Source organism: Xiphias gladius, chromosome 15 (genome assembly GCF_016859285.1).
Source record: "Xiphias gladius isolate SHS-SW01 ecotype Sanya breed wild chromosome 15, ASM1685928v1, whole genome shotgun sequence".
NCBI classification, from domain to species: Eukaryota; Metazoa; Chordata; class Actinopteri; order Istiophoriformes; family Xiphiidae; genus Xiphias; species Xiphias gladius.
In genome coordinates, this window is record NC_053414.1 from 24805036 (window position 1) to 24832845 (window position 27810).

The window sequence follows — 27810 nt, forward strand, 5'->3', positions numbered from 1 at the left end:
CCCTTTATCAAACTCCACAGTCCTGCTGAAGTCTACAGCTGTACAGTCCTCTCTCTTCGTGTCCTCTCCTGACAAGCGGACAGTCAACCATCATGTATTTCTCCCAGAGCATCAACAGCGGTCCCTCTGTGATCACCAGGCAGAGCCGCAGCTACACATCAAGTGGTGCACCCCACAAGGCTCACAGTGTGTCTGGACTCAGCTTCAGGGGAGGGCCTCGCATCTCCTCCAGCAGCGTGCGCTCCGTCTCCTCCGGGTATGGAGCCATGGGGTATGGCTTTGATCTGTCCAACGCTCTGGACCAGAGCACCGTGCATCTGAACGAAAAGGCCACCATGCAGAACCTGAACGACCGTCTGGCCTCCTACCTGGAGAAGGTCCGCTCTCTGGAGGCGGCCAACACCAAGCTGGAAAAGCAGATCAGAGAGTACTACGAGCAGAAGGGCCCTGCAGCAGAGAGGGACTACAGCAACTACTGGGCCATTATCAATGACCTGAAGGACAAGGTATACTGTGTGCAAACCTCGACAGCTTGAACACCAGACAAGTAAAATGTTTGCAGTTCTATTAATGATTATCAAGGGAAGGTTTTAAAAGGGTAGAAACAAATATAAATTGTCATGTCATAACTGACATGACAATTTCTGTCACGGGATCAATAAAGTATATCTATCCATCCTTAACTAGAGACCGTATGATCTGTTGTGCTACTCAAATCTTGGTTTTTTGATGGACACTAAACAATGATGTATGATTTCTCAAAGCTCAAAATAAACAAGAAAGATTGTCAAGTGTAGGCAAATACTGTGCATGACAATGTGGGACTGTAGGACTTCAAAAGGGTGACGCTTAGAGGCATGTGAAGTTAGCTGATATACTGTATTATTCTGTAATTCTGGAAACAGATCAAAATTAAAACCAGTCTATGCTGCTGCACCATTGCACAATGAACTATTTAATGGAAACTTTTGTCTTTTTACTAACTCCCATTGTTGTTGCTTTCTGAAGATCAATGCCGCCACCATCGGCAATGCCAACATCCTGCTCCAGATTGACAACTCCAAACTGGCTGCTGATGATTTCAAGATCAAGTAAGCATGAATCCTCATACTCCTGTAGACCTATCATCATCATGTTAATGTCAAACAAGAAGGAGAAGAAGTTCTAGTTGTAGCTTATCAGTGTTCTCTACTCTCCAAACGAATTAGATTTGAACATGAGCTGATGATGCGCCAGTCAGTCGAGGCTGACATCGCCAACCTGCGCCGCCTGCTTGACCAGACCACCCTGACAAAGGCTGACCTGGAGATGCAGATCGAAGGCCTGCAGGATGAGCTGGCCTACCTCAAGAAGAATCACGCAGAGGTCACTGATGCACTTCCTCCAGCTATAATGATTAGTGCTTGCTACAACGGGAACCCGCTTCAATACAACTGTAGAATTCTGAAACTCTACCAATAGTTTTAATGCTGAGTTCTTTCTCCCCTCGGTTGTTTAGGAGCTGGAGGCACTGCGCTCTCAGCTTACTGGCACAGTCAACGTGGAGGTTGATGCTGCACCCCATCAGGACCTCAACAAAGTCCTGGATGAGATCCGTACCCAGTACGAAGCCATTACTGACAAACATCGTCGCGACCAGGAGTCCTGGTTTAATGATAGGGTGAGAAGATTTTCTCGTAAACAAAAGCATTATAACCCACACTTTGAAAATGAATGGGTTTACTCCCACAGCAGTCTAACCTGTAACTAAACATAATCTTCTGTGAAAGTAAGACAAGCAATCAACAAGACTTCTAACTGTGACTTTATTTCTCACTCTAGTCGACAGCCCTGACCAAGGAAGTGGCCATGAGCACAGAGTCAATCCAGACGTCCAAGACAGAGATGACTGACCTGCGGCGCACACTGCAGGGCCTGGAGATTGAACTGCAGTCTCAGCTCAGCATGGTGAGAAAAAAAACCCCTACACCCGAACCATCTGTTCGCATCTCACTGATCTTGCCTTAAATGGGCAAAATTCCTGGATCCCTGTCCTGTCAAGGGGGAATGGAGAAACAGACAGTGATTGAGGATAAAGAACAGAAGGGGGGGTAAAAGAAAGAGGCTTTCTTTAAAGAAAGAAGGGTAGGAGGGCAAGATAAGAATGATGGGAGCTGTGGAGAAAGAGAGGGAGGGGCTCCTGCTGAGGACATTTCACAGACATCTGCTCAAATTCTGGAAGGCATAAAAAAGCTTAAAGAAAACTTCAGGAATGCTGAACTTGATAGCCCAAAAGTCATACTCCCATGGACTATCTTTGCCGAGCTGGAGTTGATCATTCAACACTCCCTACAAGAGCAGCACACTGCTCCTGTGTAACAGCGGAGGAGCGGCTAAAAGACACATATATTAAAAACCCTGTTCATAATCCTCTGCTAACTATTCTTCCATAAAGGAATGCAGACATCCTTTTGTGTCTGTCTGACATATATAATCCTAGGTTGTGGCTGTTGGTTACAGACTATAGCTTTAAATGGCCAGAACTGTGGCTGCAAAAGATTCACTACAGTATGGACAACAAAATGTATGTGTTACAAATTTCATGTGCATGACTTCAGCTACTTTTTCCTTTCACTCTGACAGAAAGGGGCGCTGGAGAACACGCTAGCAGAGACAGAGAATCGTTACAGCGCCATGCTCGCCGGCTTCCAGAACACAATCAACATGCTTGAAACAGACCTAGCCAACGTGCGAGCCAGCATTGAGCAGCAGGGCCAGGAATACAAGATACTGTTGGACGTCAAGACCAGGCTGGAGCAGGAGATCGCAACCTACAGGAGCCTGCTGGAAACAGAGGAGTCCAGGTAGACACATTGGTACAGGAGCATCAACTTATGTTAATACTAATTATTTAGAAGATCCTCCTACATGGCCACCCTTCTCACTGTTTTTCTCTATGTTTTTCTTCCCTCTCCTTCCTTTTAGACCCATTGGTACAGGTAAGTGACATCTGTTTTAACAAGACATTACATAACCACAGTGTAGTAAGTGTAATAAAATCCCAAAGCGCTGCCATCCTGATTTTTTTTTCTTTTTCTTTTTAACAGGGAGCTCAAAGACCACAGTCATAACCAGCACTGTGCGCACTTCCAGCTAGGAGGTCTAACTGGCAGGACAAGTTGTTCTCGGACACACACACACACACACACACACACACACACACATCAATAAAAGCTGTTACACGAGATGAGTTAAACTGTAATGAAAAAACCTGAGATATGTTGAACGTGAAGCCCGTGTTAAAGTTGATATATGAAACAACATTTGCAATCCAGAAGAAGAAATGTCTGATGTACTTTGTGTGTTTGTGCGTGTGTGTAACCTGTCTGAAAAATAAATCTGCTGGTGAATGTAATGAGTTGCTGGTCGTCTATTAAAAAAAAAAAAAGAACAGAGAGTCTACACCTTTTCCATAACATTGGTCTGTTTATGCAGTGGTCATGGCAACTGCATTACATTCTGGGAGGTGGGAAATTGGGTCACGGAAATCCATGTTACATAACGGGCCGTTGTCAGGAAAGGATGAACAATGGTTAAAAGCTCCAGAGTGGAAAGCATTAAGACTTAGAGAAAAGCTCGATGCTCTCAAAAGTAAAACAGCGCAAGAAAACTTTCAAAACAGTGCAAGTTATGTGACCAAATAAAGTGAATGACCCTGGCGTTTGTCCACAGAGGTTTGTTAAATAAGACACACCCCAATGGTTGACTAATCTTTGCCCTGGAGGCTTTTCAATACAATGTTACAATTCTGTCACCTAGTAACAGGAACACAGAAGGCTCAGGACAGAATCACTGAGTGGGAATGCAAACACTAACTAACTGAACAAAGAGAGTCATTGTGGAAACAGTTGCTATCGGTACTGCACTTTGGCCCCTTTTATGAACTGGCCCCTTTTTATGAAACTGATTGATAGCAAATGACCAATGAGCTGTTATGATAAAGTATAAAGTGAAGTATAAAGTATTGTGAAGGGTGGGGCTCCTTGGCTGCTGGCGACTTAATGTACGTTTTCTTGTGAAAGAGCGGCAGTAAAATTGTTATTTCCATGTGGTGGGTATTTGTGTGTGTTTGAGAGTGAAGCAGGGAGGGAGTGAAACTAGCATTTGCACTCTGTACAGGTAAGCGGTTACAGCCTCTTAAATTACAGGGATATCCTGTGAAGACTTTGTATTTCTCAAATGATGGTGTAATGTTGGGTTTGGAGAAGAGAGAGATGATAGATTGGATCAAATTGCAAAATCCAAACCTGTATGAGGAGCTTCACTCACCCTTATTTGGGCCAATTTTGTTGCACATCAGCGTCTCTTCCAAACCGTTATAATAGTTGATGACAAAGCCCTTCAAGTTATGTTTGTAATTTGATATAAAAATCCAAAGCAGAGGTCATCAAAAGATGTTGCACCAACATCAGACCACTTTACCCAGATTGGTGTTAAATCCAGTGGGCCTGTTGACTGTGCAAAGCCATCACTGAATATCTGATTATGAGCAAACTAATGCCAAACCTGAGCCATTTTTCAAAGGTGTCACGCTCTGACATTTTAGATATAATTGTAGTCCTGCATTATTTAGTGTTTGAAGTCTTTTCTTATGTTTAAAATGTGCTGTGATGTTTATCTTTTTTTAAATAACTTTTCTGCGGATGGTCTTAGTTTCAGTGTTTCATGTAGAACATACAGTACAAGTGCTAAAAGTCTCCAAATATGCATAGAAACATTCATAATGACGGCCGGAATCTTTAAATTATATGTCAGTATGTGGTTACAGATTACACTGCATGCATTTGAGAATGCAGATCTGAGAATCTGATGTTGCTCATGATTAAATACCAAACAGGTTAAAAGTAATGCTTTATAGCATTTGCAAAGACCCCCGTGTCTAATTGGGATGATTTAGGATTCAGTAATTAACTGCATAAAGGCTAGACAAACTGTAAGTATTGTGTTTGACATTTTGAGAAACATGCTTATTTGCTTACTTGCTGAGAGTTAGATGAGAGATCCTCTCATCCCTGAATGTTAAATATGAAGCTGGAGCCAGCAGCCCATTAGCTTAGCTTGGCATAAAAACTGGAAACGGGGGAAGACAACAGGCCATGTGTCTCTCCAAAGGTGAAAAAGAAATATAGAGCATCTCTAAAATTCACATATGAATGCATGGTATCTTGTTTTTTTTTTTTTTTTTTTTAAAAATCTGTACTAAAAGTGAAGTGCAACAATTTGTGGGCAAGAAATACTCCTGTACATAACCCCCCTGTAAAACCAAACTGCACTTGTTTTTTGTACAGATCAAACGTATAAGCTATAACATGTTATCTGTAATTTGTTAAATTAAGAGGGTACTCGTACGCCGATTTTTTTTTTTTTTTTTTAACCTTTGGACAGAGCTGGGCTAGCGGTTTCTCCCAGCTGACAGTCTTTTTGCTAAATGAATCTAAGGTCTTCATGTTTAGCCTACAAGTATCAGAGAGGTCTCGATCATCTCAACTTAATCTCAGCAAGTTTATTTAACCAAAATGTAGAACTGTTGGTTTCATAACTATCCAAACTGGATTGATTGCTGCACTTTTGACAGGCCCTGGACTTCTACCAAGATTCTAAACCACTTTTTTACTGATGAATCAGAAACTGAAAATCCAGTGCAGCAAAAATAATCTGAGGCAATGATCAAAAGACACGTGAGCTATAGCGGAGGAGTCATTAGCTCTTAATCATCTTAATCTACTTGCTCCAAAGCCAGGTATGTTGAGTGGTGCAGCACAAACTGCAGCCAAACACGGACAAATGCAAGGAGCTAGTGGTGGATTTCAGAAGCACAACTATATTGTCACCCTAACTATATTGAGCAATTTTATGAATGATCACTGAAACACCACCATGGCTACTTAACTGGAAATGGCAGTGGTTGAACAATTTGCTTAAATTTGCAGCAGAGCCTAACCTTGGCATAAGAATGAGCTGTCATCATAAATAAATAAATTCTGTTTAATGACAAATTTGGCAGATAAATGGAAGACAGACAAGAAGGCCGTGTATGAATAGACAGACTATCTAGACGTGGCTTCACAAAGGAATATGATAGGAAGCAGTGCCAAGTTGCCTACAGACTTTCTGTATTTTCACCCTGTGGTGGCTGTCTGCCATTCAAGGCTAGCCTGAGGCTAGCAGAGCGTGAGATCATGGGAAAAGAAGATGTTACTCACTTTATGTCATGAAATACTTTGCATGTACAAGAGTTCAGTTCAGTTAAATGAATAAGTTCATTGCGAAAACATGAAAGCCAGCGTTGTTTGGATACTTTGATGCTCTCTGTCTTGATATCATCAAACAGTGGGAGTAACTTTCCCTCAATGTGTGCAACCCTTTCTTGTCCTGCAACTAAGTCCCTAGTCTTTGGCTGTAAGTCACCATGTGCTGTTAGCAACTTACTGTGACCAGTGGTCCAAGGGTTCTGAGTTACGCAGAAAATAGCAGGAATAATTCAACATTTTGGGAAATACTCTTCACTCATTGTGAAGTGTTGATTTATTGAATTAAAAGATGTCTTATCAGAAAAACTCACTCGAATGTGGGCCTGCTATTTTACAAAATCAAATTAAGCTTTCATATCAGTGAAGTGTTTAAGTATTAGTCATGTCTGCAACAGTTAAACTGGAGGCTGACGTCCGTATCAGCAGGAATGTTGCTGTCTTAGGGTCAGAAAGTCCATTAAGGGGCTGGAGAGAGAAGGAACAGTCTTCACTCAACTGGCGGACTCTATTCTGGAGCAGTGTTAGGTTTGACACACAAGCTGAGAGGAATGCCTAACCTCTTTGCTAAAGGTCTCAGACACTGTATGGCATCGGATCTTACTGCGAAAGTATTCAAACTGTGACCAAGCTGCGGCGAGGCGTAGGAACAGTTGAGTGGTAGAGGGTGGAACAAGACCAAACGTATTTCAGGGGCATTTAGGCCACGCCAAGCATGAGATAGATGTGATATTTCATCCATTTTCATGGCTGTGGGTTTGGTAATCCTGTGCAAGGAAGAACACTGTCCTGGTCACTGTCAGTCCATTTCCACCATTCAAATACAGTTACCGACAGTGTCATCTCCTGGTATGTAACCAGTGCTGTTTTAATAAGAAAGCATGGGGGTCTGACTGAATGATGACTGAAAGGTGGGAGATTAACTGGTAGGGTGAGCTTGAGGAACTACACCCTACATACAATTCCAGGAGCTTGAAGACCAGGAAGGACCGAGTTGGGCAGGGCTCACAGTGCTTACAACAGCTTAGCAGTATTCTATATACAATGCATAGTATCCTATAGGAGGAGTTTATGTAAAGAACAGGTTTGATCCCGTAGCATTGTTCTGGAGTGACTGTAAAACAGATTTTTCAAACAGCATTCACTTTTAAACCTTCCCATGGGCTGGGTACATGCCCGGCCCATGGGAAGGGCTGGGCATGCAAAATAAATAAATAAAATAAAGATGATAAAGACCATATCCCAGCATGCACTGGGTGGATATCCCAGACCTAGATATAGTATGTGTTTAAAGAAATAGATTCTGTCGAAATCCCCATGAAGATTGACAAAACTACCCAGTAAAAGAACTCCTGATCAAAATCGCTCAGAGGCAGAGTGAGGCACATTTTCCCTACAAAACTGCTACTACTGCTACTGTAGTATGACTCTGATTTTCCGAATTCTTGTAAGTTTGTGTGAATATGCCGTAAGGTCTCCCCATAAACTTCAACAAAAGTGCATTCATTGCACTAGTTGTAAAAAAATAAAATAAAATAAAATAAAAATAAAAAGGCAGTCGTTATAGACCCAGACCTCTTTTTGTAGCACTGTGTGGAAGGGAAAAAAGCTCAGCAACATGTGAAATGTATGAGCGAATAAATCAAATCAGGGCAACTACAAATTATATCAAAATAAATAAAATATAAATGAAAAATACAGTATGTGAATATTGGCACTGAACAGTAAGCATACAGTGTGTCCAGCATATTGAAATGTAGGTGATTTGGGCCACAGACTTAACAGGGCACCTCCTTTCTCTTACAAAAGTTAATGCAATACTGCCACCAGCCGCTGGTTTCCTGTACGTTTAAACAGTCAGGGTGTCACTTGTTCGCCAAGATTAGACGCCTTTTGAGAGCCGATCTAAACCTGTAGAAGACGTTGCACCTTGTGACAGCTGAAACCACAGTGATTTATCATGTCTGAATCTGCATATGCCTTTGTATTTGAGGATGTTTTGTACAGAGTCCTAAAAGCATGAAGTATGGATCCCTGTGTTCATATCAGTATATGGACTGAACATAAGATATATGATGTGATGCTGCTATATGGGGACCTATTGATTAAGAAAGAATCTCAAACTGAGGTGAAGGGGCTAATTCTTTTTTTTACTGCTAGCAGCAGCAACAATGATGATGGGAGACTACTTAACTCTATAAGAGTGCACAAAGAAGAACAATTGAGCAACTCTCAAATCTGGTGATTTTTTAAGTCAATTCTCGTTCACTCTGTTCTCTACAAACAGACAAGTGAGACACAGCAGAAAAACTCCTCAGGTTAAACAGCCCTGAGTACCCACTGCCCACAGCGACTGTCTGTGCTGACCATGTTACAGTCTGGGTCCACGAATCCTCTTGTAGAGCAACTCCGACTAAACAGTTCAAATCAAGTTTGATTGTGTTCATGCAATGAAGCATTTTCCAAACTGGCAATACTGCCATCCAGAGGGTGGGAGCAGTAATGGCTTATAGTAGGACATGGCTGTGTTGACCAACAAACCTTCAGGAGCTACACGAGACATATTCTTCAGTCTCCATCATCAAAACGTGGAAAATTTTAGCGGTTCGCAATGGCCCAACATCAATTTTAGACAGTGGATCGGTTATCCAGAAAACAAGTATAAAAAATGCCGTCTAACTCACTGTGCTGTGTTAGATTCAGTACCTCAGTGGAAACCTGGATCGGATGTTAGGTAAGTGGGAGATAAAAGTGAGTGTGTCCCTGCATGCGTATTTCCTCCCAACCCAGGATTCACACTGAATGAAGCCCAATACACTGGTACAAGGACAGTTCTTCCCTCCACAGTGGTGATAGCTACTTTCTCCACCAACACACAGACTGCACTAGCGCTTTGTCGTCTAAAGCCAAGATTAAGCATTATATCATAACCAACATTAAAACAAAAAAACATACTATTCATTCCCTCTGTCTGTTTGTTGTGTTTGAAACAAACATGAAAGTAATTTAACCTTACATTACAACACAAAAACTGCTAACAAGTTTAAGATGTAAGGTAAGACCCTTTAATGCCCTTTGAACAGTTTAAACACCAAACCTCAAACATAAAATTTTTCCTTGTTGTGAGCCTTTAAAAAAATGTAAAACTTAATTTATAGAAGACACGTCAAAGCAAATTATTTATTATCACTTTAATTTTATAGGGGAACCACAAGTACTTTAAAAGGTTATACAGCGCTGTACATTTGGGAGCAGTACTGACAGACTTGATAGTCATATCTTCTCCCTTTAAATACGATTCATTTAAATGTTCTATAATCTTATAATGATACAGTGATACAATAAAAGCTTGTGTAACTGGTCCTGCAGCTTTTCTGATATGTCGATATCATTTTTGTTGGGACTGTTATTTCCTTGTAATTTTTTCCAAAAAAGGAAAATAAAAGTTATGATCAAAAACCATACGACAGGCAGAAACTGCCAGGCTGTAATCCTGCATGACTCCCAATTCACTCACACAATAGAGAGAAAGAGAGACAGAGAAAGGGAGAAGGAGGAAAAAAAAAAAAAAAAAAAAGAGATACAAGTTTCATGTTCCAAAGGCTGGTCTGCGATGGAAATGGGCATCAGTTCATAGTGAAGAACAGAGAAGCACAAGATATATTTTTGCACCCTCTGCAACCTCGACTCTTACTCTGCCCAACCATCGACCCGCTTGAAGGCTCACTTCCATAGCTGTGTGCTCAGAGTCTGGCCGGATCCAGTCGCGGCCCAACCACCCATAGTTGATGGAGGCTGACCGAAGGCCATCTGGCCACCCGCACCATTCAGAGTCAACCCTGACATCTGCTGGTTCATCTGAGGATGTTAGAGAGATTAGTGTGAGTACCACTGGAACATTAAAATCAAAGTCACCGGCAATAACTGACTTGTGACCCCCACCTTGTCCTGAGTAGTAGGAAGCGCTGTCTCAAGATGAACTGAACAAAACTGAACAAAATCATACCAGTCATTATCCAAATGTGAGATGTTACCATACTCACTTCTTTTCTAAAGGATGCTATTACTAAAAATATGCTGTTGAAGTTGGGCTCAAACAAAAGCTCCTTTGTCCATGTCTCCTTTCTGCCCTCCAGTGCTCAGAAATTGGTCACAGAAACTGTAACAGTATCTTACAGCCCTTGTAGTGTTTCAATACTGTGCTTTGTTCCAAATGTACTACGCAGTAATATTTTTATTATATGATCTTTGCAGGTAAAATACAATAAACTATATGCTTTGCTGTTTTATACTAATGGGAAATGATACAATGTGTGCCATTGGACATACCCCTACAACTTTAGAAAGCCACTGCTTATTAAACCTCACACGGAAAATTGTTTTCCCAAAAATGTACTAGATATTTTGTGTTTTCTCTAGGTATTCCTAGTGCTGTTCAAAACCCGCTTAGAAATATTACTAGTAAAGATTCGTGACAGAGCTCCAATTCTAAAATCGTGCTTGTGCTGCCATCTAGTGGTTGCTCTGCCCACACCCTGTACAGTGCGGCCTCTCACAGTGCACCTTTGTGCAATGCATCATCACAGCTGGGTGTGGTCACATGTGAAACAAATCACTCCTGTCAGAAGTGCCACACACTTGACACAACTCAGCAATACAAGATTTAGTGTGGAACTGCTTTGTTAAAACCATCTTACAGAGCTGCACTAACCAACACAGCTAAAACTGCCTCCATACCTGACCCATGTTCCACTGAGCCTGCTGCCCAGGCTGGATGGCGTACATGCCCTGAGCAGGCACCATGCCCGCAGGCATCGCACCACCCTGTGGTCCCACCATTCTCGGGGCCATGCCCATCACGCCAGTGGCGGGCGCATTTCCCATGAAGCCGTTGGGCATCGTCATCCCGACCATCATGCCTGGATTTGGCCCCATCATGGCTGCCCCGCTCTGAGCCATCATAGCGCCCATGACGGTTGTAGGTGGCATGGCTGTGCCCATGCCAGGGAAGGCCTGATAACCAGCAGGGGCCTGGACAGGAAACTGCATCTGAGAGGGGCCCATGAACATGCCAGCTGACGGGGGAAGAAGACATTCAAAAAACAGGTAAGAACGTTACGCACACGAATATAACTTTAATTCCAGTATTTTGATGTGTGAGGGGGGAGTGGGGTAGTTTCCAGAGCTTGTAAAATATTTGCTTGTCAATAATGTTTGAGACGCCTTTTTGTTATTCAGGTAGAGATGCTAGGAAACCTCCGTGGGATTGTGTTGGGAAAGTATCGACTTGCTCCTTTTGGACTCTGTTCTAGTGACGTCACTGCTTCCCATGGTGAATAAAATGTTACCATGTTTGACAGGAATGATGGCAGAACCTAAAAAACTATGACATACAATGTTTAATTAAAAAAATAAATAAAAATGATGGTAAGCATTACTCTCTAAACAACTGATGATAAATAGTTAAAATATTGTGCCTTGGGTGTGTTCTACAACCGTAGAGAAGGATGGTTTCAACAGAGGACTGGGGCTGGGTATTAAATCTCAATACTTTTTTAGTACCACATGAAATGTCACCAGAAAGTTCCTTATTTAAATGTCAATTTTGCCAATTTGACGCTATTTCAAACATTCAAAATTCCGGTATAGCTGCTGGAGTTAGGACAAAATTTCAGATGTGAGAACTTTAGCATCTTTTGCTTCATGATTAAGGAGTTTTGTTGATACACGTTTATATTTCTCAAGCTATTAAAAAAAGTCATGTTGTGGTTATCAGTAATAACCAGGTGTAATGTAGACCTGTTTCGTGTAAAAACCAAGATGTTATTTAAAAATAAGTCACATTAAAAAAACAGGATAAACCAAGGTGGTATTTCATATCAGCCTCTGTGTGTATGAATTTCAAAACATTGCTGTCCTCACCAGCGGGCGGCTGGTGGGACATGCTGTTGGTTCCATAGAGGGACAGGATGGAGTCCTTGGAAAGGGGCTTCTTGGCCATGTCGTCAGTTTTAGTGGTGCTACTGCTGTCACTGAACAGGTCGAGATCTCCCTGCCCTGACCCCGAACTGGCTCCGACTCCTGCTGCTGGAGCTTGCGACGGAGTGCTGGCCGTGTTACTGGAGCTCACCTGGAGGGAGGAAAAAAGATCCTGGGGATGCTGTCACTGGTGTTGGCGATGATTTAATACATCACATTTAATACTAGTCAGAGTCCAGGAAGTGTTTTATTTGTTTAAAATGAATAGAAAACGTCACCCAGTACAAGTTTCACTCATGATAAAAGGAATTAGTCCTTTTACATATGGGACTGTACAGTATGGCTCCAGCCTTTTACATTCACATCCTTGTGTACATCACTGACAACAAAACCAACAAGCAAACTATCATCAGCAAAGGTCCTGTTATTGAACATGTGATACATTCTGCTACTTCTACATAGCTGCATACAACATACCTGTGAGTCTGAGCAGCCTGACAGTCAGTTTGAGACCTGGTTGCCATACTGGGCAAACAGCCATAATTTGTTGTTTGCCAAATTTAATGGATAAAATGGTTAATGGTAATTATATCCCCTACACCCAACAACAAGTTATTTTACAACTACGACCTGGGCCATGACACTGTAATGACAAATATGCGATATCATGAGTTTATGTTTTACATAACACACGTCTTATGGTTTCCCTCTCTTCCTGTCTCTTTCGCACGACAGACAAGAACATTTAAGAAAAGTCAAGAGGGTCAACTTCAGTAAATAGGGAAAACAAAGTAACCTGTGTAACGTTTCCGTACTATTGGCTCCAGCCTCCACGCGACCCGCAAAAGGATAATGGACCGATGGATGTTTCCAAACTAAACAGGTTTAGACTGTTACTTCCTGCAGAGTTATTTTTGTTCTGTACATGTAAATAAGGAAAGGCCAAACATGGTTTTTTGAGAGCACAGTAATCAGTATTAAAAAACAAACTATTCTATTAATTGCATAGTCAATCATCAGAAAAGTATTCAATAATAATTTCGATAATGTAGTAATTGTTTACTATGTTGGTTAGGTATAAAAGCAAAATGTGTCCCCTTTCCATCTTCTCAAATGTTGAGAATTTGCTGCTTTACTCTGCTTCTATCATTGCGAATATATTATATCTTTGGGTTTATGTTGGTCAGAAAAACCAGAGAAGACATCCCCATGTGCTCTGAGGACCTTGATGATGGGCATTTATCTCCATTTTTTGAAAAACAATAATCAAGAAATGAACTGCGTGTTGTTTCTGCTTCTCTTTTTTTGAGTTCACTGTCTCTGAGTATTGGTATTGCTGTCTTATGGGCTATTGATGTTGATGGTAATCATGTGACTTTTTATTTTTTACTGCAAACCTCATTTCAGTTTCACGACTACACAGCCATTACTATTTAGGCCTGCTGAGCAATATTTAGAAATTAGTACTAAATCTGGACTAGAATTATTGCTCGGTTTTTACCTGAGAAAACTGAGCTGCCGACGTGGATGCGGGGAGGGGGTTGGATACCATGGGGCCAAATATATCCAGGTCATTGTTGTTCTGGCTTGTGGTCATGCTACCATTGGTAGCTGATGCAGCTGCTGGTGCGTCTGTGACAGAAAGGTGAAAAAACTGGTTTTACAGGTGGAAAATGAGTGTACACCATTAGAAAAAACGACACTGCGAGACCACTTTAACAGAACTCAGCATAACTCGCTGACGATTTCCCAGATATTCAACCTGCATTCACTAAGAACCTGTTGAAAAATCATAAATAAATCCTAATACAACCTCTAACTGCTGTGAAGAGTGGTTGAAAACCAGCAGAACTCTGTTTGCTAATGTAGAATATGTGTCGTCTTTGTATTTATTTAACTGCATTGCCCTCCCGCAGCTGCAGAATGGCCTACACAGTGAGGATAATGGTTAAGACAATAAAAAATTAATCATCTTACCCTTAGTAGCTCAAAAAACAAAAATAACAGTAAACATTCCTCCCAAATAATCCAATACCTCTCCTAGTCAGTCAGTAACGTATACATGTCATCTTCTTTAAAGTGTAAATGAAATTGCTACAACAAATTATCGTCATTCAATTACTAATGCCTGAGCTGTTGCTTCGAAAACACAGACGCACAAGCACACAAATTTATAGACAAGCAACAACCTGTAGTTCTACCGCAATATCCGATTATGAAAAACAACTCATTTTAACAGAAGCAAAACTGCCTATACATCAAGACAAAAACATCCACATAACTGCTACTTGCACACTGCAAGACTTACTGTAAGTGATCCATCAGTGGATCCATGATCAAACCTATACTTGAAAAACCAAAATTACCTCTGTACCCAGTGTCTACAACAAGACTCGCCACTTTTCCATATGGTTGAGATTTCTGTGCTGTGCCATCACTGGATATTACTTTACTAATTTGTAATTTGTTTTTTTATGTAATAATCAACACTTATCCTCCAAAAAAAAAAAAAAAAAAAAAAAAAAAAAGGATCTAGACGTACGTCAACTTTTGAAAATGAAACAAGAATTTTTCTACTCGTCGCTAACAGGGGGTGAGTCAGCAACTATAACACTTCCTCTAGCTAACTTACAACAAAAGCCTTGCTGTGGTTTACTGGAACAAACTTTTTATTGTAAAGCAGCAGGAGGAATTTTATAGTTTCCATTAACAGCAACTTAAAAGGACAGACCTTATTACAGCTCAAAAGACAGTATAGCAGATCCAAGATCAGTGAGGGTGCTGCCTGTTAGCCGAAAGGCAACGTACAGACAGAGTGACTCCTATGCTACACAGTTGAAAAGGGAAGTCAGCTTTTTAAAGATGGCGCTTTCTCTAAAGTCCACTGCCTGATTGATAGACATCAAGCCAACAACCTAACAGCGACAACACAAGCTGAAGATGGAGACAGTCGTGGTTTGGCCCTGATCGTATCCTGAACCACAATATCACAGCTCAGTGCAGTTCTCCTGTGCTGTGAGGGCACAGTGATATACAGTCTCAAGGATAACACACCACAGCATCAACGTGCTACACAATGCCAGGGGTGCACCCATCATATACACACACAATAAAATTACAATACAATGTGGTTCCTAAATGCCATATCCACACAAACATCCTTGTGAATATCAGTAATCAAAAACTGCATGGCACCCGAAGTCCATAAAAATGTAACAACCAGCTCAACAAGTTTACAGTCATCCACTTGTATTAGAGCTGCAGAACTGGTAATTAACAGAAAACAATTACAAGCTAAAACCATATTCAGCCTGATTCCAATGACAACATCTGAGCCTTAGTTTGCGCATTCATTCAGTCCATTTCAGACCATTTTTATTTTAAGGTAGGAGACACTCACCAAGGCCTAGTAGGTTCACGGAGGGTTCTGAAGTCTTAGAAGGACTGATTTTGGGAACTGGCCTGGATTCTTCACTCTTTAAAAAAAATAAAGGTAGTTTAAGAAGCAAAATAAAATGAGCACAACAAACTCAGTACAGTTAAAAAAACAATGCTGAGGAGCATGTCTATACAGCTCTATTCACGAAGGAATGTATGTGTGATACCTTGGTGTAGGCTGACACCTTGCTCCCCCTGTCTAGCTCCCTCTCTTTCTTACTATCTTTTGGCTGAAAAACACAAAAGAAACCCAAAGTGAACCACAGGCACAGGTACAAAAAGAGGTGATGGACAGCTGAATTCACTTTATATTAAAAATGGCAAGGTTTCGGTTAATGCTTACACTGCTCCCATTGGTCACATTCTTGCTGTAGTATTTCTTCTTCTCATATTTATCCCTGATGAAGAATTCCACTGCTCTGAGGTCAGAGTTGAGGGAAAAAGTGGCATCATACAAACCGTGATAAATAACTTTCTACAGCATGTCACTTTAAGTTCTTTTAAGTGTATCTGCGAAGAGTGAAGGATACTGGTCTGTTTGAGGTCTTCTGAAGCTATCTGGAAGGTTGGCCTCATAAAGCTGCCTGGCCTTGGTGTTACCCATCTCCTGTATACTCTGAAAACAGTAAAGACAAAGGGGTTAACTGGAAGACAGAAACTGTTCATAAAGGCATGCTGAAATATTTAAAGGGGCACTGCATTGAATTTTTACATGCCGACATTAGTTTGCTCATCATCGGCAGTGCTACTAAGCCCATGAAGACAGTGGTACAATGTCTTCTGTGGCTCTAGTGGAGCTTTCTGACATAAGAGAAAATAACCTTGATGATTTTATTAGGGTTTTGGGTTATCTTGGCTTTGGTTAAGATCCTTTTAATCTAAAGCCTGTGTTGCAAACTGGGGGATGGCATTTATGAGAGGTGGGTGTATACCAGGCAGGACAGGTGGAAGGCTGGAGGATGCAAATGCGAAAGGTTCTCAAATTTGGGGTCAATTACCTCGGCTGACGTGAAGCATCAATATTTGTAGAACTTTTCAGGCATTTCTTCATTAAAAGTTGGATTTAAATAGAAGCTTCCATTTAAGTGTTTCACAGTTGTAATTAGGAACTGGATGTTCACATTAATGGTAATTTGCAAGATGAAAACATGTAATTAGGGTAACTTCCAAATGACGTGATGCAGCAACCTGACAGGCTACTAAGTTGCATTATGGGAAATGTAGGATACAGCATTTTTGTAGCATGATCCACAATAGCTGCACAGAATCTGACCATATTGTTAATAATCTGGCTCTTGCAAGTCCACCAACGTTACTGAGGTGCAATGCTAAATTACTGGTAGTATAGCTTGAAAATGGAAACTTGTGATATTGTCACAGCTTTGAGGCATTGAAAAGGAAAGACTTGCTGTTAACAGAGGATAGATATACACAAGTAAAAAGGTTGCTGGCATCCGTTTTTTTATGTCCCTTAAAATAAAGATTTTACAGTATTTTCTCACCAAAATTACTTATACTAATTTAGGATTTTGGATGTGAGAGGAAGGACATCAAAAGATAAACTCTTGTTTAACTGAACCGAAGTATATAAACAAGAAAACAGTACCTGGATTTGGTCTGAGGTCCATTGGTCCAGGTTGACTGATTTCACTCGGGATATGTGTACTCCCAGGTTCCTGTGGATCCCAGCACATCGGATGCAGATAAATACTCCCAGATTCCAGGATGCCCATCTTGGACCTGATAAAGCAAGAAAACCAGACCGTGATTTGAAAATGGAGATCCCTGAAGAAAAACATGTACATGCATGATCTTGTAGTGACTTTAAGTGCCAAGAAAAGGCTCTGTGTGCTTCGTGAATGACCTAACATGAAAATAAGACCTGTCACAGTTTTTTTTAAACGCCTGTAACACCCGAAGACTGAGTTGAAGGCGGCGGAGCGGGAGAGACACTTAGGGGAGCTTATGCAGCTTTACAGAAGTTAGCTTGCTAGTTAGCCACTTAGTTTAGCTTAAGGGGAAGAGATGTCAGCTGACTAGCCCGAGCCTGTTCCACACTAGCGAGTTATCTTAGCTACGCTAACCAACGCCGATACGATCTTGTTCCTCAGCGTTAGCAGCGCGTTCCGAGTGAAACTGTGAAGGAAAAAATTCGACAGTGTGAATGTCGCACCTTTCGCCTCGCAGTCGGCGCAGTACTTGTTGTCTTCCTCTCTCAGCATTTTGGACAGGATGGCCTGGTGCTGCTCGTTCAGTTTCTGGGCCTTCTCCCTCTCCGAGCGAGTCGTCATATTCGCGGCTTTAGTTGGACTTTCTTGAGTAAGAGAACTCTACTTTAATCAGTCGTCAGTCGAGAGACGTTTCTGGTAAAAGAACATAATCAGAGGGATGAATGCCTCCGAGTGCGATATGAAAACACCCGGAACCGGAATCCCTTCTCCGCCCACAGGAATTCTAAAGCTGACGCGGCGGCCGCACCGGATTGGACGAGTGTCCTGACGTCGTCTGACGCACAACCTTTCTTATGAATTAACTTTTACATTTTCATGAAAAATACATCTGCAGCAAAAGTCCAGCACCACTTCCCAATGGTAATGTTGACTGGAAAGATGTCTACTGGTTGCCTACATCGACAATGAGAAAATTATCATTTTTTTCGTTTTTTTCCCCTTGAACACAATAGAGACACCACAGCTACAGTTCCCAAATTTATTGATTATGGACAAGAAAATATATACAAACCAACGAATAAAATGTACATATATACACACACAGGTATATTGGTATCTAGAGGCCTCAGAAAATCAAGTTTTGAAAGACTTTAAATAAAACTGAATTTAAGAGCAATTTAAAGAACACATGAATACTAACATACTGTCCACTTCCCATTACTGATTAAACCTAGATGAAAAATCTAGGAAAATAGGATTAAAGGAAATATGCAGTCAAGAGAAGACTACCACTGCTGTCAAGTATTAATCTGAATTTACATGAAGTACAAAGTAATATACAGTGCTCTGTGGAAAGAGTCTAAATATATCTCTAATACATTTGATTGAATTTTAAATTTTGATGTTCTCAGAGTTTTTAAAAAGGACCTATGGTTACTATTTACATAAAAAAAGAGTGCTTAACCTAAAAAATACTTATGTGAAGCTTAAATGGGCAACTTATAAAATACTAATTTTGTAATGAACTCTACCATAGACCTATAGATACAGGAAATCGCTAGCCTTTTCGCTTTCCCAGCACAGTTAGTCCTCATATCACCTTACAAAAATATACATAATGATAGAGACTCAAATTAGAAACACTGGTAGATAAGTGGTACTTGAGATGGCTAATGCACCACTGCCTTAAAAGAAGGTTTCCAGGCGGATCTTGAAGTTATTCTCTTGGTGCCTCACTGCAATCCCATAGCGGAGAAGCATCTCTATGTACGGTGGCCAGAATGTGTCATCTATCGTCACATAGGGGTCGTGTGGTGTGTTCAGGACCTTGTTCATGAGCACCTGCAGGGGTACAGAAGATAGAGGTAGACCGGGGTTAGGCACAGCTGCAGTAACAGTGCAAGACGATAGCTTATTTTGTAATATGCACTGACTGAGACGGGAAAGATGAGGAAGGAGATGGCTTTTGACAAAGGTGCTGCCTCACACTTAAATAAAGGATATGTACATTTACATGGTATGTGCAGTTGCCACAAGGACACTACACTAAACTAGGACCTACATAGCTACATGACTAGATTATATGTGTAGTGCAGGGAGTTGGTATGGTCAGTGCTGACACTGACACCTCTTATCATTCTCAAGCAAAATGTGACCATGTCTGTAGTCCTGTAATTCAAGGAGTTAGTATTATTATAGTATAGTATTATTACTGCACCAACCAACAACAAACAGAGGTGGGAGTGTTTCCATCACAACATACTTGTGGACTGGACTGGGTTTCTTTTTCCATGGGTATTTTGACTCATAATAACAGGAAAAGCACAGGTGTAATTCATAACAGTAAAGATGGCTCTGTTACCATTGAGCCAACATACACGAACCACAGTGCTATGGAACTGGCTGACATAAAAAAGGTATGCAGCTGTAATGTTATTAATTACACCCGAGCTTTCCTGCTATAATTAGTCAAAATATCTGCCTGCATCCTGCATCCAGCGAAGTAAATTGACTTTAACACTGATTAGGTAGCGTGTGAAAACTCACCTCCAGTATTTCATTGAGTGAAATCAAGTCTTCATTTAACCCCAGTTCAATGTTCTGAAATGTAAACAAACACTCGAGTAGCAACAGTAACACCGATTTTACATGTAAATAGGCTGCAAAAGCCCAAACAATCATCAAACACAACACAGGTCACTGCACCTTCTTCTTCTTGCTTGTAATGGATTCATTCTGAGGGAGAGGAACATGCTTCTCTAGGACATCCCCCAGAGACTCCATCAACCTCTCCTGGTAGACCTTCATTTTTTGGATTTTTGCCTTGGTCTCCTGCAGTACACTGTGAAATGAATGTTAAAACAGACACACACAGACAGACAGACACACACACAATTTTCAGAATTTTATTATTTTTGCATTATCAACTTCCATAATTTTTCCTCTTTCTACATTTCTGTTATCTTCACATGCTTTGCTGCCTCCAGAGGGACAAACACCTCATAACCTGGATTCATCTGGTTTAGGGCAACTTTGCCATCACACTCACCTGTGCTCTGACAATTTCTCCTTCTCCATTTGAAGTCGTTCAGCATGATCACTGGCAGCTACCAGCACCTGTCTCTTCTCCTCCAGCCACTTCTGTTCACTAACAAACACAAACAGGACATTTTCAGAGCAATACACGTTGAAGAGCAAAAAAAGTCTCTGCATTCACTTGTGAAAAGCATTTATGTGCTCTGAGGGAGGACAGTAAGTTATGGAAAGCCTGCAGTATAACTAAAAGGTTACGTACAGTTCTTTAGTTTCTCTCAGGTTGTCTCTCTTTGCTTCATAGCAGGAAACAACCATCTCAAGTTCAGAGCACAGCTTGAGCATCTGTGGAAAACATAGTGAGAGAAAAGGATTGCATAACTCAAGCAATGCATTTAATTTGGCATCTTAGAGAGACACATTCTTCAATGTTGCCATTTACACATAAACATACCTCCTCTTTTCCAGCCTGAAGCAAAACTTCTGAATTTGCTGCCAGCACTGAATGGTGTGAAATAAGTTAATACATTTTAAAAATGCTAATTTTTGTCATATAATAAATTGGAGACAGCATGTGTAACAATTAAAATTTCAATTTGATTTGAAAGCCTAGAATTACAATCTGATATGGACACAAGATCTGAAATGAAATCTTGATTAAACAGTAATGTTTTTAATGCACAAGTTAACTAGCATAAAACTCTGGTACTGATTTGTGATACTAATACTTCAGCTTTAAACACTTATATCACATTATGGTTTCAGCTTCCATTACACTGTTTATGCAGTGCTTACATTTCGGCTCCTCTGTCTGCCACTGCTTCAGTTCAGCTTCTGTTGCCATCAGTCGATTTACTGACTAGTGGAGGTGAATATTCATATTGCAAAAAATATACAAACACAACAATTATTGGTTAGTTCTTAAATTATTTACATATAGAAATGTCAAATTCTATGACTGAAAAACAAATTCCTGGACCACCAACGCTACAGTTAGTGGACGACCTCCTCCACCACCCTCTTATCCCTAAAATGACATCTTTGGAACCAAAAAGTGTTGGTCATTTATTCAAATCATTTTCTTCAAAAGTAATTCTGTATATTATATCTCATATATAGAGATGAAATGATGAGGTGATTAATCCATTAGTCAACTAATAGAAAATTAATTGGCAACTATTTGATAACTGATTAATCATTTTGGTCATTTTTTAAGCGGAAATGTCAAAAATCCCCTGGTTCCTGCCTCTCAAATGTGATGATTTGATACTTTTCTTCATTATAAATGATAGTATTCTGAATATGTCGATGGGTTTTGGACTGTTGTTCAAATAAAACAAGACAATGGAATACATCCTCTTGGGCTTTGGTAAATTATAACAGCCACTTTTCACTACTATCTGACATTTTACAGACCAAACGAGAAAATTATTGGCAAATGTAAACAGAAAAAATTCCACTTTTTTGAGACATTTGTCTCAAGAAAAACCTGATAACACAGGTTTTTCATGCGTTGTCAGTGACAATAGGACGATACTGCAGCGAAACTGAAAGGTTCAATAATGAATCTGTACAATCCTCTCACCTGCTCTTGTGGATTCTCACAGAAGTCTGGTTCACACAGTATGATCTCATTTTGAAGCTGCAACACAGAGACGCAAAGTCCGCAGTTTGTACCTTTCACGCACATCCAGTGATTGGTTAAAGTCAAAGGGACAGCCTGCACAGTGTGGATCTTCAGGTTAAAGCATGCTTTTACCTTTTCCAGCAGAGCAAACTGATCCTCACACAGGCCCATCAGCTCAGACTGAGCACCCTCTGACAGCTCTGCGGCTGCCTGGCCGCCGGGCTTCACCTCAGCCTCAACACGGAAACACAAAGAGTCAAAAGCTGTGGATTTGGGTAAGTTTTCGTTTTGTTTTGTTTTGTTTTGTTAACTGAGTAAAGCACAGGCAAAGTTGCCACAGTGCATATGCTAGGTCTCGTTAGCTCTCCGTAGTTACGGCTCAAGGTGAAGAAATTAAAATGTATAAGTTTACATTAGCAGGGCCGATATTCTCTGTAATAAATATGAAAATATCGTACAGTTGAACGACGTGTAGTCTTACCATAATTTGTAAATTCTTCTTCACTAAGCGAACCACAACAAAAGATTGGTCCTTTTCAAAAACCGCGAAAACGGGTGACGTAACGTCTGCGACAGCACGCAGTGCTGAGGAGCGCTGATGCTGCGCAGGACTGCGCAGGAACAGTGAGAGGCGTTCAGAGATGTGCTTTGCACAGTTTAAGTCTGAAACTGTTGTTTTCGGGGGAAACGGATACATCAATATAAAACTGTTGGTTCCCTCAGTTGTCTGTAAATACAGACAACACGAAGCATCTCTACAAAGCTGCAGAAACCCTGCATTTATCCCCACTACGTTTATTTGACGACTATATTTGCTAGTAACTATAAAAATCAAGATTCTCAACCAGCTACAACAAGAAGAGGCTTTAATAATCCCATATTATGATTTAAGACTTTGAAAGGGGTCATTCTGCATTTTACTTAACTAAGGTAAATTAGGTTTTGAAGGCCTGACTTTTACTTGTAATGGAGAAATCTGAGGTATTTCTCTTTGGTCATGTAAAAGATCAATACACAGTCCGTATGTTATCCAACACTATGAGATAGTGCACATAAAGCAATATGAATACACTTGAATTACTGTATGCTGCTATATATATATATATATATATATATATATATATATATTGGTCAGAGTCACTCATTTATTAATCCCACCAGCCTTCAAAACAGCGCTGGTGCGTTGAGTAGATGTTTGAGGGAGCATGTAGTGTGTGTGCAGGAGGGCTCATTTTGTGTCCAAATGTGCTGGACAGTAATGCAGTATTGCACAGCCCGGTGAAAACAGACACCAGAAAACTATGTTTACCCTGAATATGGTTCTATTGGCTCTCCGATAAGTCTGATAGGACATTTTTAGTGAGAGAGTAAAAGACCTGCCTACTACACTACTTGAATTAAATATTCAAGTAAAATATTTCATTGTGCAAACCCCCCCCCACACACACACCATGGCTGATTAACTGCTAAGTGTAGTGGAGTTCACCGTCAAGTGAACACCAGCAGGTGTCTCTGTTTGCCTCTCTCCTCAGTGGCCAAGCCGCTGACTGGAGTTTGCAGCTATGGTCAACACCTGTACTTCCTCGCTCTTTTCTCCCACTTCCCTCCTGGGAATTGGGGCTCAGACAGTGACATGTCTGAACATTGACGGTTTTTCATAACCACTATGCTTTGGTCTGACACCTGGTGTAAAGGATGAATCCATCAGATTTGGATGTGCTTCCAGATGACTATCACTAACATCAAGGGCACCTTATCTTCGTTTCATGTTATTTTAGTTATTCATTTATCTATTTTTTATAAGCGTTTTGCTCTATAAAATTAAATTTTCCATCACTTATACCTATTAACATTACCCACCTGTGCTCATAATTATAACATTTTTGCCTCTTTATTTCTCGTCTATGCTCATCACCCACATTTATCCATAATATTTTCTATGTGAAAGCATATTTATGTGGTGCCAGTGACTTGCAGTATTATTTTTTAGTGTGGGGAGTTTCTTTAGAATCTTGACTCACATCCCTGCTGAAAAATACTGAGCTCGTAATGCAGGTGCAGATTTGACCATGTTCATTTAAGACCTTAACCAGTGTTAGACCGGTAAAGGAAGACCTGCTCATCCTGACCTAGCTATACAACAGATTATAAGACTAATTTAATAACTCATTTTTAGATGGAATAGTTCATATTGTATCTACCTGCAGCCTTTTCTTTGCCTCTCTGACCTCTCACAGTGTCAGTTGGAAGCTGTTTATAAAACCATTCTTTTTATCATTCTGCTGCCTCTCTGTCATATATATCATCCCACAAACTCCAGCCACCTGTGATCTGAAGCCTACTGCTGCCACTGAGACTAAGTAACACTGTGGCAGATTAACTTCCACATCAACTAGGTGGAAGTCTGAAATTTTCTGCCTATTTTTTCCTACTGAACATTACGAAAATGTTCAAAGTACATTAGCCAATCTGCATCTCTTTCTCCTCGCTTTCTCTCTGTCTTCTCTCACACACACTTGTTTATTTCTAACACACAGGCACACAGGTTTGCTGTTCTTTGGTTGTAATCATGTTAATCTATCAGTGCATTTGTTGCAACAAAACAAGAGGAGAAATTTAGTAATTTAATAGCCAGACTGACCCTTTCTGAATGTTTGAGTATAATCCGGTGGACATGCAGCAGCAGCATTGGAGAATATACATGTATATATTTACTGATTTTCCTGGTGCATGTTTTCAAGCTCCATCCAAAAAATCACTTAGCCTGGATTATTTGAATGATCAACTAGAATTTGATTAATATGCAAATTTCCAAACAAACCGTTCCATTTGAGCCTTCAGCACAGCCTAATTAATCAACAGTTAAAGGAAATTAATACATACATCAATTCTGTCAGGAACATGCTTAGTTCAATCGCCCGTAAAATTGAAGTTTGAAGTATTAACTGGCTCCACAGGAAGGCTATGATTAAAACTCTACAATTCAGCTCTATTTAGATATATAGAGTGATTTAACTCCAGGCAAATATAAAGTCATTCACAGATCTAATTTTTATACGTATTCAATAATAATATAATAATGATAATAATAATACTGATAATAAATGGAGGGACTGTTTGAGGCCAATGGATGGACATTATTTTCAATTTTTCTGCAAACATTCAACTAATTAATTCATTGCAATGTTTAATGCTGTCACTTGACCAGTGTCTCAAATGTTAATTTACACTTCGCACCTGAGACTGTTTTCCACAAGGTGCAAATAATAAAAGAGAGAGAGAGAGAGAGGGAGCATAAAACAGGGGAGGGGACGAGATGAAAAGAGAGAGGGCTGTACTATTGTTTCAGTAGGGACTCATGCATCAAACTTCAATTTTCCGGACGATTGAAGTAGTGATTTTTTCCATCTTGAAGTGAAATACTGAAATACACTTAAGACCTCCAGATTAATTACCACGAAGTGGTCCCTCAGACTGTAGTATTACTTATCGCTGGGCCCGTCTGACAAGCCCTCATAAAATAAGCAAGTGAAATCCATAAACTTAGCCTGCCTTAACACTCTCTCCCTTCATAAATATGCTTTATTCAGAATAGGCTGCAGAGGACACACACACAAACACACACACGCACACACACAGCGTTGTAATATGTATTATACGCTTCAAATAATCATTTTTTTTTCTTTGGACGTAGCTTTAGAATCAAGGGTTACATTTGATTTACTAAACCTTAATAAATATAATGTTTGGCATTTATAAGGAGTATATAAACATTTAATACGTGGTTTATAACACACTATAGCCTAATGTAATTGTAAGTAGGTACAAGGACAAAGTGTCTATTACTATACAGTATCTTTCATCAATGATATCCTCTCCTATGAAGACATATTTATATTATTACAACTGATTTACCATATTGTCATTTATTATCTGTTTATGCAGCAGCCACTCCAGAGGAGGAGTTATAGTTGTTGACAAATACATTAATAAATAGTTATAACTACATTATAGTGTGTTATAAACCACAGGGGAATAAAGTAATGTGGTGTTAAATATATATATATATATACACATATACATGTGTGTCTATATATGTATGTTTATGTATATATATATATAGAGAGAGAGAAAGAGAGAGATACTAATTTGCCTACAGAGAATTTACAATAGCTTCAGTCATATTAAGTGCTTATGGGTCTATAAACTTTTTCAGGTCATCTAAAAAAAAAAAAAAACAGTAAAAAAACCAAAAAAAAGCAAAAAAAGCAAACACTATAAAACAACTCACAAGAAGACAGCTCTACTTATCATTTCTCTTAACAAAGAGGGTTAAACGGGAGGTAGGCTTTTGAGTTCCTCTTCTGGACACTCTCTCTTTCTCACATCACAATGTTTTCAGCTTCATTAAACTCCTTAAAGACAAAAGAAATAAAGAGGCAGAAGAAGAAGAAAAAAAAGAGATGAGAAGAAAACAAACAAAAGACTCCCTAACCAGAGTTTGGCATAAATGTCACAGTCTAAACTCTTTATGGCTCCCTACTTAACATTAAAAACACTTTCAACAAAATTCATTTCTTGTTTAGAAAACGTTCTTGGAAAGAAGTCAAACATATTATTCCTCAGCTAAAAAGCGGAGAAAGACAAGCGGCTCACAAAAAAGGGGCAGTTTCATTGTAATTCATTGACTTGTTCAAAACGCCAGGCAAAGAAAAGGGCTAGACATTAATAGCCGCAGATGCCCTCATGAAGGGAGACTCTATGTAGGCATTATGGCCTTTGTTCGCACCCAGTTAAACTGTTTAAAAGGAGGGTTAACTCAATCCATCAAATTGTCTGAAATTGTGAGGAAATTTCAAAAACCATATGGCCTCCAAACGTTTGCGTCCTTTTTGTGCGGTGGGACACACTTGTCTCAGTATTGCTGCCTGCGGGGGAGCGGCCCTGCTCCTTTGTGGCTCGTCCCATCAGGGAACGCTGCTCATTTGTCCCCACTTTTCATGCTTTACGCTCAAAATTACGGCCCAGTCCCGCAGAACAAAAAAGGTCTATAAAGGCCCGGAGAAACTGGCCCAAAACTTTGTGTTTTTGTGGCATCCTCGTCTTTTTTTCCCCCGGCACCAGATTTGTGTTTCTCACATAAATTTTTGCCCCGAATGGAGAAACACGTCTAAGGGTCAAGAAGCCACGATACGCATTTAGGATGTGAAAGGGGATGTGAGATTCCCGGCCACAAAATGTTTAGAGCATCCTAGTAGAAAAGGACACAAAGGGACAAAATGCTTCAGTATAATAACTCGAAATAGGCCGCTTTTGATAAACTTACACGCCCAGATTTGGCAAGGAGAGTGTGTTTCTGGGATGATTTTTTTTTTGTCTGCAATAGTGACAAAAAAAAAACAACAACAAAAAAAAAACAACAAGTCCAGGCCAGTATATCCACAATAAAAACCCCGATTATAATTCAAGAATTACAACATAAAAGAAATATTCAGAAAAGCCATTTTATTCCCATAGTAGCCTATATACATTACAGTCTGTGCATTGGTTTTCAAATAATGTCCTGATTTTAGAAAGGCACTTACAGGTGTACAAAACATAACACATTTATAACTGTAAATCTATTGTATTCAAACAATAAATCTAAAAAGTAGCCTACAGCTTGTCAAAATCACCGCAATATTACTCGTCGTTTCTCGCCATCGCTGGAGCATTCCCGTAAAACGCATAGCCTAGCTGCGAAGGTCCGAGTTTGCCTTTCCGATCATCCTCCTCC

The 27810-nt window shown here is 40.2% G+C and overlaps 3 protein-coding genes across 4 annotated transcripts; 1 reads left to right on the top strand and 2 right to left on the bottom strand.

The window, feature by feature from the left end:
* On the top strand, positions 1 to 3394 carry krt94 (keratin 94). 2 transcript variants are annotated; one of them, XM_040145329.1, is made up of 8 exons: positions 1 to 506; positions 1009 to 1091; positions 1209 to 1365; positions 1499 to 1660; positions 1822 to 1947; positions 2623 to 2855; positions 2965 to 2978; positions 3087 to 3394. In XM_040145329.1, the coding sequence occupies exons 1-6, from the start codon at positions 93 to 95 to the stop codon at positions 2845 to 2847; spliced, it is 1167 nt and encodes a 388-aa protein (XP_040001263.1). In that variant the 5' UTR covers positions 1 to 92; the 3' UTR covers positions 2848 to 2855; positions 2965 to 2978; positions 3087 to 3394. The 2 variants fall into 2 exon arrangements, with proteins under 2 accessions (XP_040001263.1, XP_040001262.1); XM_040145328.1 differs by having other exon boundaries at positions 2623 to 2843.
* A 6038-nt stretch (positions 3395 to 9432) lies between these two features.
* LOC120799871 (stromal membrane-associated protein 1-like) lies at positions 9433 to 18176 on the bottom strand. Its single transcript, XM_040145327.1, has 10 exons — positions 17878 to 18176; positions 17311 to 17444; positions 16235 to 16320; positions 16048 to 16123; positions 15872 to 15934; positions 15667 to 15742; positions 13768 to 13898; positions 12210 to 12417; positions 11025 to 11362; positions 9433 to 10145 (listed from the first exon to the last, which is right to left on the bottom strand). Exons 1-10 carry the CDS (start codon positions 17993 to 17995, stop codon positions 10011 to 10013), a joined length of 1365 nt encoding a protein of 454 aa, XP_040001261.1. The 5' UTR covers positions 17996 to 18176; the 3' UTR covers positions 9433 to 10010.
* Positions 18177 to 18399: 223 nt separating this feature from the next.
* On the bottom strand, positions 18400 to 22653 carry cenpk (centromere protein K). Its single transcript, XM_040145000.1, has 10 exons — positions 22516 to 22653; positions 22167 to 22268; positions 21993 to 22049; positions 21203 to 21266; positions 20862 to 20908; positions 20670 to 20752; positions 20424 to 20522; positions 20081 to 20216; positions 19922 to 19975; positions 18400 to 19216 (listed from the first exon to the last, which is right to left on the bottom strand). The coding sequence occupies exons 1-10, from the start codon at positions 22516 to 22518 to the stop codon at positions 19061 to 19063; spliced, it is 801 nt and encodes a 266-aa protein (XP_040000934.1). The 5' UTR covers positions 22519 to 22653; the 3' UTR covers positions 18400 to 19060.
* Positions 22654 to 27810: the final 5157 nt, after the last annotated feature.